The sequence below is a fragment of the Oncorhynchus mykiss genome, chromosome 26, assembly GCF_013265735.2.
Source record: "Oncorhynchus mykiss isolate Arlee chromosome 26, USDA_OmykA_1.1, whole genome shotgun sequence".
Taxonomy (NCBI): Eukaryota; Metazoa; Chordata; class Actinopteri; order Salmoniformes; family Salmonidae; genus Oncorhynchus; species Oncorhynchus mykiss.
Window position 1 is genome coordinate 29,992,265 of NC_048590.1, and position 14,211 is coordinate 30,006,475.

At 40.1% G+C, this 14,211-nt stretch overlaps 2 protein-coding genes across 2 annotated transcripts; both read left to right on the plus strand.

The window, feature by feature from the left end:
• The first annotated feature begins 1,507 nt into the window (after window positions 1–1,507).
• LOC110506612 (ER membrane protein complex subunit 8) lies at window positions 1,508–4,244 on the plus strand. Its single transcript, XM_021586357.2, has 5 exons — window positions 1,508–2,044; window positions 2,317–2,393; window positions 2,489–2,558; window positions 2,662–2,756; window positions 3,446–4,244. Exons 1-5 carry the CDS (start codon window positions 1,832–1,834, stop codon window positions 3,603–3,605), a joined length of 615 nt encoding a protein of 204 aa, XP_021442032.1. The 5' UTR covers window positions 1,508–1,831; the 3' UTR covers window positions 3,606–4,244.
• Window positions 4,245–8,788: 4,544 nt separating this feature from the next.
• On the plus strand, window positions 8,789–11,833 carry LOC110506613 (DNA replication complex GINS protein PSF2). Its single transcript, XM_021586358.2, has 5 exons — window positions 8,789–8,977; window positions 9,304–9,418; window positions 9,579–9,678; window positions 9,815–9,941; window positions 10,239–11,833. The coding sequence occupies exons 1-5, from the start codon at window positions 8,888–8,890 to the stop codon at window positions 10,368–10,370; spliced, it is 564 nt and encodes a 187-aa protein (XP_021442033.1). The 5' UTR covers window positions 8,789–8,887; the 3' UTR covers window positions 10,371–11,833.
• The last annotated feature ends 2,378 nt before the right edge of the window (window positions 11,834–14,211 follow it).

A 14,211-nucleotide genomic window follows, 5' to 3' on the forward strand; every position in this document is an offset into this window, starting at 1 on the left:
CAATGAAGATGGCGAAAAATAATACAAACGGTTGAAATTCGTAACGTTTTATGAGGAAATGTTAGCACACATAATTTTGTGAAAAAATAATACAGTTAATCGCCATTATAGCACAAATAATATTATAGCATTGACATTATTGTTAACAGAATTACAAATAATTTTATTTAACCTTCATTTAAGTAGGCAAGTCAGTTTAGAACAAATTATTTACAATGAAGGCCCACCAAAAGGCCTCCTGCCAGTCACGTGTGCTGGGATTAAAAATAAATTAAATAAAAAATATAGGACAAAAACACACATCACGAGAAGACAGACAACACAACACTATATAAAGAAAGACCTAAGACAACAACATAGCATGGCAGCAACACATAACAACACAGCATGGTAGCAACACAACACGACAAAAACATGGCAGCAGCACAACATGGTAGCAGCACAAAACAGGGTATGAACATTATTGGGCACAGACAACAGCACAAAGGGCAAGAAGGTTGAGACAAAAATACATCACTTAAAGCAGCCACAACTGTCAGTAAGAGTGTCCATAATTGAGTCTTTGAATGAAGAGATTGAGATAAAACTAATGATGACTAAATAGTTATGGTAAGAACAGTAATAAATAACAAAACATTATTTATAATGCTACTATTAATACTAATAGTAATAACAATATTAATAATATTACAATAATTATAACAATCAACTTTTGAAAAGACTTGTAAATACCATTCTTAATTAACCCATTCGTATTGAACCCTGTTCAGTACGTTTTTCTTTTTGCAAAGTAGTACAAAATCCATTCTACTTAGGAGCACTCAAAGTTTCCAAATCCACAGAGTTTACACCCAGAGGAGTGTCGCTGCTCATTGTGTGACCCATCAACTTAAATCAAACAGTTTTTTCATATTAGACATTGGATTTAAGTTGATGGGCCACACTTTAAAGGCCACCAAATCAGCAGTGATGCTCCTTTGGGTGTAAACTCTGTGTATTTGGAAACTAAATGTGCTCCTGAGTAGAATAACCCCCCTTTTACTGTGACACAATGTACAGATAGGTACAATATGTATGTCCAATATGAAAAAACGATTGGATTTAAGATGACGGGCCACTCTTTAAGTGCCGCCAAAAGGAACAGCAACACTCCTCTGGGTGTAAACTCGGTGTATTTGGAAACAAGAAGTGCTCCTGAGTAGAGTGGAACCCCCTTTTACTGTGACACAATGTACAAATACTTTTGTAAGGTGCAATAAATGAGTACACGCACAAAAAACATTGATGACCATTTAGGCTTTAAAAAATAAACATATCAACAAATAAATGACAATGTCTTATATAATTACTTTTAATTATTATTTGTATGATAAGTAGTATACAATATATCGAAAATTGTGCACATTTCCCATAATTTTCGCCCTAGTTATTAATTTACAAAGTATACAGGGCTGGATTTTTATTATGAAGGATTCCAAATATACGTGACCCAGAAGTACTTAGTTATTTTTGCCTGTTTCACAGCGGTGTGTGTGTGTGTAGTATAGTACCGGTGCAAACCACCAGAGAAGCCAAGCAGCGTTCATTTGTAGTAGGATATAACGTTACCGTCGTGACCAACATACAACATTAATGCACTGTAACATTCACGAAAAGTGACCTTTATGTAGGTAGCTAGTTATAAGAGACTCGATTACCGTAGTCAACCTGGCAGAGCTGTCACTGTCTCTCTGTTGTATCGGGTATGATATCCGTTGGCTAGTTGTCAAGCTAGCAGTCTCCAGACCATCCTTATACAATTAGCTAGTTTAGTGTTTATCTCGAAATAAGAATGAGTATTAAATTGACAACTCAGGCTTATTGCAAGATGCTTTTGCATGCTGCTAAATATCCTCATTGCGCCGTGAACGGATTACTGGTTGCTGAGAAACAGAAGGAGAAGAAAAAAGACAGCCACTCCACTCCAATCCTCTGTGTGGATTGTATACCACTATTCCACGGCACACTTGCATTGGCACCTATGCTGGAAGTGGCACTTACATTGGTGAGTGAATTGATCGACTTTATCTGAAATTCACATCATGTTTAAAAAATGTTCACGTTACTCCATTGCATGTTCACCACAGCAAGTTGCTGGGCCTGTTGAAGTAGAAGTGCATTTAACAGCTGTCAATCCTGCTGACACGTCAAGCTAAACGCAACATCATAGTGAAGGAAGTGTCTGATGAACTTGTCCATTGGTGGAGTTGATCAGAAACTTCCTTCACAGTGGTGTTGAGTTTAGTCAAAAAAAATGTTTTCTTTCCCCACATCCAGATTGACACGTGGTGTAAAGAGAATAAATATGTCATAGCTGGGTATTACCAAGCCAACGAGCGCACAAAGGACTTCAGGTAACAAGATTTTGATACAGGATCCCTTTTGTGCTCTGTGGAGAGTTGTGATGATATGGTACACAATGTACTCTGTCTTCTTTTGACTCCCACAGACCTAACCAGTTTGCTGAAAAAGTTGGGGCCAGGATTGCAGAGAACTTCAGCGAAGCAGCAATGATTATGGTAATCCTATATTAGCTGTCCAAAAGCAGAACTGCCACATTACTGAATTCACACATAAGATCTACACTGACCACTGTATCTCTAATAATGTTGTGTTCCTCAGGTGGACAGCACCAGATTCACCATGGGCTGCTATGAGCCCATATTAACCATCTATGACCACCATGAAAACAAGTGGAAATGCAGGGACTGTAATGCGTAAGTGTTCCTGAGCTTTCCTAATATGTAATGTGGGCTAGATATATCAAAGCTACTGAACAGCCATTTATCCAAAAAGATTTGGACATGCAGACATTTGACAGTCTTAACAGCTATACCATAAACACAGGCTGTCGACCTCTCAGAGATTCTGTCAAATTACTGATTGGATCAAAAATGAGTTCTAATATGTAATTATATGGTCAGCCTTGCATACCGCATTGCAACACTACAGCAGTTTTAGACTTGTGGAAGCATCATTTCTTGATGGGTGTCTTATTCCTGTCCAAAGAGAAAGATTTGGAACTACATGGTGTACACTATGTCAATATCTGTTAGTGAAATAGAACCTAGTGTGGTAGATATTTATTTTACTATTATTATCTATCCTGATGCCTAGTCACTTTACCCTGCCTTCATGTACATATCTACCTCAAATACCTCGTACCACTGCACATTGATCTGGTACTGGTACTCCCTGTATATAGCTCCATTCTTGTGTATTTTAAATGATTCCTCGTGTTGCTATTTTATTTTTAAACTTTGCATTGTTGGAAAGTGCTCGTAAGCGAGCATTTCACGGTGAAGTCTACACCAGTTATATTGGGCACTTGTGACAAATGCGATTTGATTTGTGATTCTTGAAGGTGGAGCTGAGGTTCTGGAGTGTTGGTTTGTGTGTGTTCCAGAGACTGCTTTGAGGACTGGTGTGAGGCTCAGAAGATCACGTCGGCTCTGCTGGAAGGCAGGTCCTACGAGAGCCTGATCGACTTCGACAATCACCTAGACGACCTCAGGAATGACTGGACCAACCCTGAGATCAACAAGTCTGTGCTGCACCTGTGCTAAGCCTCCAAGTCGAGTGACTGCACTGCACTAGACAAAGGCATTGCGGCCAAAACGGCGTTGGACGTGCTAATACTACTGTAGCGCAGGAATGCTAAGTCTTTGTTCCTAGTGAATTGCTCTCACAGGGAAGAGAGCTTTCGGAGCACTGGCCAGTCTATTTTTATGGGCAAACAGGACACAGGTACCATTGGGATCTTTGATCCCGTAGTAGGGAGGATCAAGACCTTGGTGTCATTCAATGCAACGTGTTAATTTTCTTTCTCATGGTTTTTGTATGCTAATAATTAATGAAGATGTATGTGTAATTCTGAATGGTAGGGAATCATGAATATCATTTATTTTGACTTATTGAATACTTTAGGTTCTTCAGAAATAGTGTTACAGAGATGATAGACATAAATTATTGTTCTGAGATGTGACTTATTGAAATATTACAGAATTGTAATCAACGAGATATGTTGTTTTATTTCACTACCTATTAAGTCTTAATGTTTATATTCTCAGAGAACTGTTTTCCTCCTGTTTTTCTTATAAGAGATAGCTTAGTATTTATTTGTTAAAAGATGATCTGATTCTTTACTTTAATTGCTGAAATAAATTATGTTATTGGATAGGTAATAAACTGTAAGTCACTCGGGATAAAAGCATATCCATGTTATTATTATTGATTCATTAATTATATATTTCAGGTTGGATTAAGATAAGTCTAAATAAAATAATTTGAGGTTTTGATATATTAAACCTTTTTGTAAAAAAAAATTGTTTCAACAGAATGTACAAATAAAATGTAACTTTTCAGATATTGTGCATGTTTTTAATGCCTTTTTCTAAAATCACTCCCTTACTCCAGCGCTGAATGAGCTGAGTGTTACACTTAGGATGCAGTGTTCCATCACTTTGGGTTGAGACAGCATACAGTGGATATTAATGGAAAATACTTTCCATTTATTTCCCCCCCTCCCTTTTTAGACCTTGTCTCTGCTGCAACGCCCAAAGGGCTCGGGAGAGGCAACGGTCAAGTCATGCGTCTTCCGAAACATGACCCGCCAAACCTTGCTTAATACCCGCCCGCTTAACCTGGAAGCAAGCTGCACCAATGTGTGGGAGGAAACACCATTCAACTGACGACTGAGGTCAGCCTGCAGGAGCCCGGCCCACCACAAGAAGTTGCTAGAGCGTAATGAGCCAAGTAAAACCCCTCCCCCAGCCAAACCCTCCCCTAACCCGGACGACGCTGCGCAAATTGTGCGCCACCCTATGGGACTCCCGGTCACGGCCGGTTGTGACACAGCCCGAGATCAAACCTGGGTCTGTTGTGATGCCTCAAGCACTACAATGCAGTGCCTTAGACCGCTGCACCACTCGGGAAATACTTTCCAATCTATGAGGGTGCATCAAGACAAGATATAGAAGCTGAAACGGTATAGAAACGTTTATTCTAAACGATCTCTGGTTGAAGTAAGGGGCCATGACAAATGGTATGGTGAAAAACTGATTCCTGAAAGAGCACATACCCTGAAGAACTTTCCATAACCTGAGAACATGATGGAACTACTACCCTAGGGCCCCATTCCGACAGGAAATGTACACACGCCTTTCCTAAGCACTTCTCAGTAGTTAGTAATCACTCTTACCCAGTGCTTGGACTGAAATAGATGTCCGTACTCGTTTTGGGTGCCATTACTGTTTATATTTAGGTGCAGGAGCTCCACAATACTTTTGAACTAACATTCTATAAGTGGAACAGGAGATTAAGCAGTAGAACATTTGAGGGGATTCCCTTTCATGTGCTGAATACATTTGGCCAACAGATATTCTTGTGGAGTTTTCATTTAATAGGATTTATAGTACATTTATCTTAAGCCATCCCTTTAAATATGGTGTACCTTTAATTAGAATGTTGTAGACATACTAGGAAACATAGAGAGAAGGGGCTCAGAATGCAGGGATCAATGAAAGAAAGATGTAAATATATGGATATTTTCGTCTCCATTTCAGCACCAACTGGTAGATTTTAGGGCTAGGAAAGTATGTATGACTCATTAATAAAACAGGTTTGGAGAGCCTTTATGCACAAAGTATATTGATGAATTGAAAATAGTGGTTTTGTTTCATCCTGAAAGTTGTCAAAATAGAGTTTAAACCACTAAATATTGGAATGTGGGAAAGAGCAGGCAGTAAGTGTTGAACAACAGTCCTATTAATCTACCCTAATCCTCACTAATCATGGAACTATATGACAATGGGTATGTGTGGTCCGAGTTCCATAATTATTCCAATAGGCTGCATGTCACACACTATTGCACAACGTTACCCTAATATGATCCACTCATTTTTATTTATTTGACCTTTATTTAACTAGGCAAGTCAGTTAAGAACAAATTCTTATTTTCAATGACGGCCTAGGAACAGTGGGTTAACTGCCTTGTTCAGGGGCAGAACAACAGATGTGTACCTTGTCAGCTCGGGGATTCGATCTTGCAACCTTTCTGTTACTATGCTAGCGACCCTCAGGAATAACTACACAGGCTTGACAGGAAAGAAAGGTAAATGGAATGGAATGATGCAAAATATAACAACATCAAATGGAAGAAAACGAACACTAAAGTGACAGTTGTAAATGTATTTGGGTATTACTGATGGTGGGTCCCGATAGTGGCTAATATTTAACATGATACAAATCGTGAAATAAAATTGAGAAAACTCTGGGTATATAATTGAAACATTCTAAAGCGTATACATCAACTCGGCAGGTTCAGCCCTACAGAAGCCTGTAGCTTGGGTCTCCACATTTCATCCACTTAAATTGTGCAACGCAGGGATGTGTGTGCTTTGGGGACCTTCAACAGAATGTGACTGGCAGAACGGGTGTTGTACTGTATGTGGAGGATGAGGGCTGTATTAGGAATCTCAGATAGGGGGGAGTGAGACCTAAGAGGGTTTGATAAATAAGCATCAACCAATGGGTCTTGAGACGGGTATACAGAGATGACCAGTTTACAGAAGAGTATAGAGTGCAGTGATGTGTCTTATAAGGAGCATTGGCAGAAAATCTGATGGCCGAATGGTAAAGAACATCTAGCCACTCGAGAGCACCCTTACCTGCCGATCTATACATTTTGTCTCCGTAATCTAGCATGGGTAGGATGGTCATCTGAATCAGGGTTAGTTTGGCAGCTGGAGTGAAAGAGGTGCTATTACAATATAGGAAACCAAGTCTAGATTTAACTTTAGCCTGCAGCTTTGATATGTGCCGAGAGAAGGACAGTGTACTGTCTAGCCATACTCCCAAGTACTTGTATGAGGTGACTACTTCAAGCTCTAAACCCTCAGAGGAAGTAATAACACATGTGGGAAGAGGGGCATTCTTCTTACCAAACCACATTACATTTGTTTTGGAGGTGTTCAGAACAAGATTAAGGGCAGAGAAAGCTTGTTGGACAGTAAGAAAGATTTGTTGTAGAGCATTTAACACAAAATCCGAGGGGGCCAGCTGACTGTATTATCTGCATATAAATGGTTGAGAGAGCTTCTTACTGTCTGAGTTATGTTGTTGATGTAAATTGAGAAGAGCGTGGGGTCTAGGATCGAGCCTTGGGGAGCTCCCTTGGTGACAGGCAGTGGCTGAGACAGCAGATTTTCTGACGTTTTACACTGCGCTCTTTGAATGAGGTAATTAGCAAACCAGGCCAAAGACCCCTCAGAGACATCAATACTCCTTAGCCGGGACGCAAAAATGGAATGGTCTACCATATCAAAAGCTTTGGCGAAGTCAATAAAAATAGCAGCACAACATTGCTTAGAATCAAGTGCAATGGTGACATCATTGAGGACCTATAAGGTTGCAGTGACACATCCATAACCTGAGCAGGAACCAGTTTGCATACCATAGAGAATACTATAAACATCAAGAAAGCCAGTCATTTGATTATTGAGAAGTTTTTCCAACACTTTTGATAAACAGGGCAAAATAGAAATAGGCCTTAAACAATTAGGATCAGCTTGATCTCCCCCTTTAAATAAAGGACGAACTGTGGCTGCCTTCCAAGCAATGGGAACCTCCCCAGAAAGGAGAGACAGGTTAAAAAGGTTGGAGATAGGCTTGGAGATGATAGGGGCAGCAACCTTAAAAAAGAAAGAGTCTAAACCATCTGACCCAGATGTTTTTTGGGGGTCAAGTTTCAGGAGCTCCTTTAGCACCTCGGACTCAGTGACTGCCTGCAGGGAGAAACTATGAGGCGAGCAGGGGAAAAAGAGGGAGAAGAATTGGGGATAGTCGTATTAGAAGGGGTGGGAGATGAGGAAATGTTGGATGGGCAAGGAGGCATGGCTGAGTCAAACAGGAATCCTGACTTAATGAAGTGTTGATTAAAGAGCTCAGCCATGTGCTTCCTGTCAGTAACAACCACATCATCAACATTAAGGGACATGGGCAGCTGTGAGGAGGAAGGTTTATTATCAAGGTCTTTAACCATTTTCCAGAACTTCTTGGGGTTAGACCCACAGAGAGAGAACTGCTCCTTAAAGTAACTAACTTTGGCCTTCCGGATAGCCTGAGTGGACTTATTTCTCATTTGCCTGAACGAGAGCTAGTCAGCCTGATTATAACATTGACATTATTGTTAACAGCATTAAAAATAATGATGACTAAATAGTTATCATGGAAATAACAGTTATAAATAACAAAACATTATTTTTAATGGTACTATTAATAATACTAGTAATATTAATATGAATAATAATATAATTATAATAATCAACTTTAGAAAACACATTTAAATCCCATTGTTAATTACCCCATTCCTATTGAACACTGTTCAGTACGTTTTTATTTTTCGACATATCTCCGCCACACCTTAATTTCTTAGCTTTCCAGCCGGAACGAATAGCGGGTTGAATAGAATCAAGGTCAGCATACACATAGATAGAAAAGTGCATAAAAAGGGAATCAGCCTACGTTCCATTTACACACGCTTAACTCGGGTCGGAATCGACCCCATATTAAACCAGCTAATTATTTCAGGTGGCTACATGAAGTGTTGTTTCTCTCTGCAGGTCTTTTTCTACGGTCTCTGGCCATGTTGTGCGTCTGTGCCTCTAGTGTGGGTAAATACTGCCACCCAGTGACGATTGTATGCAATTGACTGATTTGGAGAGGAGGCGGGACTTCCGTGTTTGCTGTGACACTACTCTGAATATTTCGCGGGAACTTGCGAAAGCGTCGATAGGCACTGTTGCTGCGGAGATAACGTTACACGTAAAACGATAAAAGTACGGTTATAATGGACCCTTCTGAGGTCGAATTCCTTGCCGAGAAGGAGGTAGTGAAGATAATCCCCAATTTCAGTCTTGACAAAATCTACTTGATCGGGGTGAGTTGGTTAACGTCTTTAGCATAGCTAACCAGTTTCTTGTTTAGTTACGACGTTAGCCTAACTAGCTATTTTTCTGGCCTGATCACGGATGTTGTTTAATAACTAGCTAATTCATAACTACTAGCTAGCCAAATTAATACAGCCCACAGTAATTTACTAGTCATCTAACTAGACTCCATCTAACTAGACTAACTAGACTCCAGACTCCCATGTTTTTATGCCAGATCCATGGGGATGGCACATGGCTAAACTAGCTAACGCGTTACTGACACTGTAAGTTTGTTTACATTCTGTATGACTCAGAAGTGGATTTCTGTCTCCAGGGTGATCTTGGTCCTTTTAACCCAGGGCTACCTGTCGACGTGCCTGTGTGGCTGGCCCTCAATCTGAAACAGAGGCAGAAATGCAGGATAGTGCCACCAGAGTGGATGGATGTAGGTAAGTTAAGGAGACAGGTGTCTCTCAGAGGGTTTATCATAGTCCTGGTTAAATATCAATATGTATAAATGATGTATGTTAATACATTCTCTACAAAGATGGTGCCTCTACGTAAACCATTGTCAGAGCTGAACTTCTTTCCTTTTTCATCTGTGTACAGAGAAACTGGAGGAGATAAGAGAGCTAGAGAGGAAGGAAGACACATTTACCCCTGTCCCCAGTCCATACTACATGGAGCTGACCAAGCTGCTACTCAACCAGTTAGTATCATCCTACGCTTCTTAACTTTAAGCTTGGATACATTGTCTTAGTTTGGATATAGCTATTGATTTTATAATTTGACTGGAATTGGAAAGTGTTTTCAAGCTGTTATCATATATCCCCGTTTCTCTGCAGTGCATCTGATAACATACCCAAAGCGGATGAGATCCGTACACTGGTGAAGGACATCTGGGACACGCGTATCGCCAAGCTCCGCCTCTCTGCTGACAGCTTCATCAGCCAGCAGGAAGCACACGCCAAGGTATCAATCAATCACTGAGGAAGTTCGATTATAACCGGGGGGCACCGGGTTATAGCCAGTCATGTGACCGGAAAAACCGACAAGGGCAGACCTCCCTGCTCAAATGGAACAGTAGTCAGCGCCACCGGGTCATATTGTTAACAAGGCAACAAGATAGACGTGGCATTAATAAGATGATAGAAGTAAAGTATAGTTAGATGAATGCATCTGTCTATGAACTTTGTGTAGAAACATGATTTCTTCCCTTATTTACATTCTCCTCTCTTTTCATCTCCCTCTCCATCTTTCCCTCTCCAGCTGGACAACCTAACTCTGATGGAGATTAACACGACGCGGTCGTTCCTGCTGGACACTCTCAACTGCATGTATAAGCTGCGCTCCAACTTGCAGCCCGGCTCCAGTGGGGGCAAATCCCAGGACCACCAATGATCTGTATTTACGGACGAGACCTGCGCCGCAGCCTCTCCTTCTCCTAAGCAAGATGGAGCAGACTTAGGCCCAGCTTTAATAAGCATTTGCACCAGCTGCAAAGTAAAATCAAACCTGTAATACGGAGAACGTGGACGGAATCATGGAATCCAGACATTAAATCAGAATTCAACAAAATTCTAAAATGCATTGAACTTAGTAGGGAATCTTATTGAACATTAATTAGCCCAAGTTTATCATAAAGCATGAACAGAATGCATCAGTGATTTGTATTTCCTGCTACTTTCTGAAGAGTACATTTCTGATGTGGTTTAATCATTCTTGTGGACTTTTCTATTAAAACATTTTTTTTTTTTTTTTTGCGTGAACCTGGAAAACAAAATGGAAATTTAGAAAAAAATCTAATTGACTCACGCAGAAAGTAAAACAAATGCCCTAAGTCTGGTCCTAGTGAAGACAGAGCTGACCAGCAGATCTTATGAAGTGGGAGCACTTATCTGAAGTTGTCATGCCCCAACCATCTGATTCCTTAGTGCAATGTGTTATCTCTTTGGATTTGTTTCTAGTTGAAGCTTCGGCAGTCCTCTTCAGCAGGTCATGGACTCCCTGGAGGAAACACTCTGCTTTGGTCTGGCTGATCCATGTATGGTTGGACTTTTCCCCCCCAAAATCTGGGTTGATGCCTTTTAAAATATTAGTATAAATGTCATGCTTAATAGAGGTAGCAGTGATGGTTTAGCGATAGATACCTTGTGTAACAGGTTTCTAGCCTTGTATGATTCTGAATAGACCGGTAAGTCTAGTTTGAGGAAGAAGAACAACATGTTATGGATGGAGGGCTGCAGGCATACATTGGGAAATCAACATGTAACATGTAATGTTTCAGTATGTGTAATTAAAATATCTATATATTTTTGTTAAGTGTGTGTTGTGATAAAGTACATCCCCTTATGTTAGGCCAGGGGACACCTCATAACCCGGATTTCTACATGTATGCCCCTCTGGATACATAAGACAGTTGGCATGTACACTCTTTATGTGTATTCTGACCTTGAATTTAAGCTTGAGAATAGCATGCTAATCATACCGCTATTGGTTTGGGGTGGCGATTAAAGAAATGGAGGTGTGTCTACAGATACTTTGTATTCTACACTGTTTTTTTTAACTTAATACCATCCTAATTCTACCCCCATTACGCATGATAAAACTAAAAAGACTTAGCAACCTGTCGGTTTCCAATAGAAATAATACCATCCTCCATGCACTGCAATTTACAGATTGATAAGAGCTAGCTAAATGAGTAAGCCGTTTGGATAATGGGACTGTAGTTAGAAATTACAATTGTTTTAGATCTATTTGACCTTATAATTGCTGGAAACAAAATGTGAAACCAGTCATCTGGCAGAAAACTAAAGCCAATCAGCTTTTCCAGTTAGGTTTATTAAAGTTGAGCTGACAGCCAATTTGCACTGTTTCGCTATGGCTGTAGTCATGAATCTAGCAAAATGTTATTCATCTAGCTATGACCTTAGGCTTTCACCTGGAATTGTTTATGTCTGAGGGGGAAAAAAAAACACTTTTCAACCCATAAGATCTAGTACACAACAACAGTATAATAAAACAGATAGAAATAAAAATGGGGAATTAAGTATTTCTGTCTGTAATAAAGCCCCTTTGTGCTGAAAAAAATTCTGGTTGGCTGGGCCTGGCTGCCAAGTGGGTGGGCCTATGCCCTCCAAGGCCCACCCATGGCTGCACCCCTACCCAATCATGTGAAATCCATAGATTAGGGCCTAATTTATATGTTTCAATATGACTTAAATGACTTATCTCCTTATATGAACTGTAACTCTGTAAAAACTTTGAAGTTGTTGCATGTTGCGTAACATTTTTGTTCAGTATATTTATATCTGCCTACTCGAGATAAATTCAGTGATTGCTTTGCCATGAAGCAGTCCAGCTGGGTACATGTTTGACTAAGGACCACTCCTTTACCATGTCTGTGCCATGAAGCAGTCCAGCTGGGTACATGTTTGACTAAGGACCACTCCTTTACCATGTCTGTGCCATGAAGCAGTCCAGCTGGGTACATGTTTGACTAAGGACCACTCCTTTACCATGTCTGTGCCATGAAGCAGTCCAGCTGGGTACATGTTTGACTAAGGACCGCTCCTTTACCATGTCTGTGCCATGAAGCAGTCCAGCTGGGTACATGTTTGACTAAGGACCACTCCTTTACCATGTCTGTGCCATGAAGCAGTCCAGCTGGGTACATGTTTGACTAAGGACCGCTCCTTTACCATGTCTGTGCCATGAAGCAGTCCAGCTGGGTACATGTTTGACTAAGGACCACTCCTTTACCATGTCTGTGCCATGAAGCAGTCCAGCTGGGTACATGTTTGACTAAGGACCGCTCCTTTACCATGTCTGTGCCATGAAGCAGTCCAGCTGGGTACATGTTTGACTAAGGACCGCTCCTTTGCCATGATGTCGCAGTCAGTAAGTAAAAGTAAAGAAAATTAATAGAAAATTACTCAAAAGTGAAAGTCACCCAATAAAACGCTACTTGAGTAAAAGTCTAAAAGTATTTGGTTTTAAATATACTTAAGTATCAAAAGTAAATGTATTTGCTAAAATATACTTAAGTATTGAAAGTAGAAGTATAAATCATTTAGAATTCCCTATATTAAACAAACTAGATGGCACAATTTGTTTTTATTTATTTATGGATAACCAGGGGCACACTCCAACACAGACATCATTTACAAACGACGCATTTGTGTTTAGTGAGTCTGCCAGATCAGAGGCAATAGGGATGACCAGAGATACTCTCTTGATAAGTGCGTGAACTGGACCATTTTTCTGTCATGCTAGCCGTTCAAAATGTAATGAGTACTTTTGAATTTCAGGGAAAAACTGAAACAAGTTTGTAGAGTCACAAGCTTGATATTGTCATTGCGTGCTAGGAATATAGGACCAAATACCTAACTTGACTAAATTGAATACAATATAAGTGAATTTCTCAGAATACTTATGACGCATTCAAATGGAGGGACTAGATACATACATAAAGTGCTTTCATTTATAAACGATAAAACAGATATGTATGAAAATACCCTCAAATAAAAGGTGACATTCTGTACTGTCACCTCATAGAAAACATTTGATATCACATCCAAAATGCTGGAGTATAGAGCCAAATGAAAAGTTTTAGCTTCAGTCTATGTCCAAATAACTATGCACAGAACTTTGCCTCAGCGTATGCATTCTTCATAAAATGTCTAGTGTTGCAGTGTTGTAAGTGTAAACTGACATGATTTCATGTAATAATGTCCTCACAAGAATATGGTTTGCTGCAGGAGAATTACAGCCCTAGATAGCTCTAGTAAGAACAACACACCTGTCCAACTACAGCTAACTAGTATGAGTCTTCCTCCCTGATAAGACCATGGAATAGAATCATACAGGTTTTATTATTAACAATGTTGTATAGCCTTTCTATTTACTGACAGAATAGATGTTACACCTCAGGAAGTGTTTTCCATGTGGGAGTGGTCAACCCTGCCGCATGTTGCACAGTTCCTAAGAAACGATTATAGGAGTGGTCAACCCTGCTACATGTTGCACAGTTCCTAAGAAACGATAGAGTGGAGAATCAGACCTCAGCCGACTTGAGAAATGTCATCCACCCACAGAAAAGTCCTTCTTCTTCCATCTCTGGTTAACCCACGCAATGACTACTGTTGTTCAGGTTGAATTAATCATATTAAATATGAATGAATGTATCTCTTGTCATGTTATAGCCTATGTGGAGGTTCATATTTAAGTGCGTAGCCAGAAT

What these genes read in the sequence shown, in the direction of transcription:
- LOC110506612 (XM_021586357.2), top strand. Translation starts at nt 1,832, where the DNA reads ATGAGTATTAAATTGACAACTCAGGCTTATTGCAAGATGCTTTTGCAT. An exon ending in TGGAAGTGGCACTTACATTG is followed by an intron (nt 2,045 to 2,316) that starts GTGAGTGAATTG and finishes CCCCACATCCAG; the next exon opens with ATTGACACGTGGTGTAAAGA. An exon ending in AAATGCAGGGACTGTAATGC is followed by an intron (nt 2,757 to 3,445) that starts GTAAGTGTTCCT and finishes TGTGTGTTCCAG; the next exon opens with AGACTGCTTTGAGGACTGGT.
- LOC110506613 (XM_021586358.2), top strand. Translation starts at nt 8,888, where the DNA reads ATGGACCCTTCTGAGGTCGAATTCCTTGCCGAGAAGGAGGTAGTGAAG. An exon ending in ACCAGAGTGGATGGATGTAG is followed by an intron (nt 9,419 to 9,578) that starts GTAAGTTAAGGA and finishes ATCTGTGTACAG; the next exon opens with AGAAACTGGAGGAGATAAGA. An exon ending in ACCAAGCTGCTACTCAACCA is followed by an intron (nt 9,679 to 9,814) that starts GTTAGTATCATC and finishes GTTTCTCTGCAG; the next exon opens with TGCATCTGATAACATACCCA.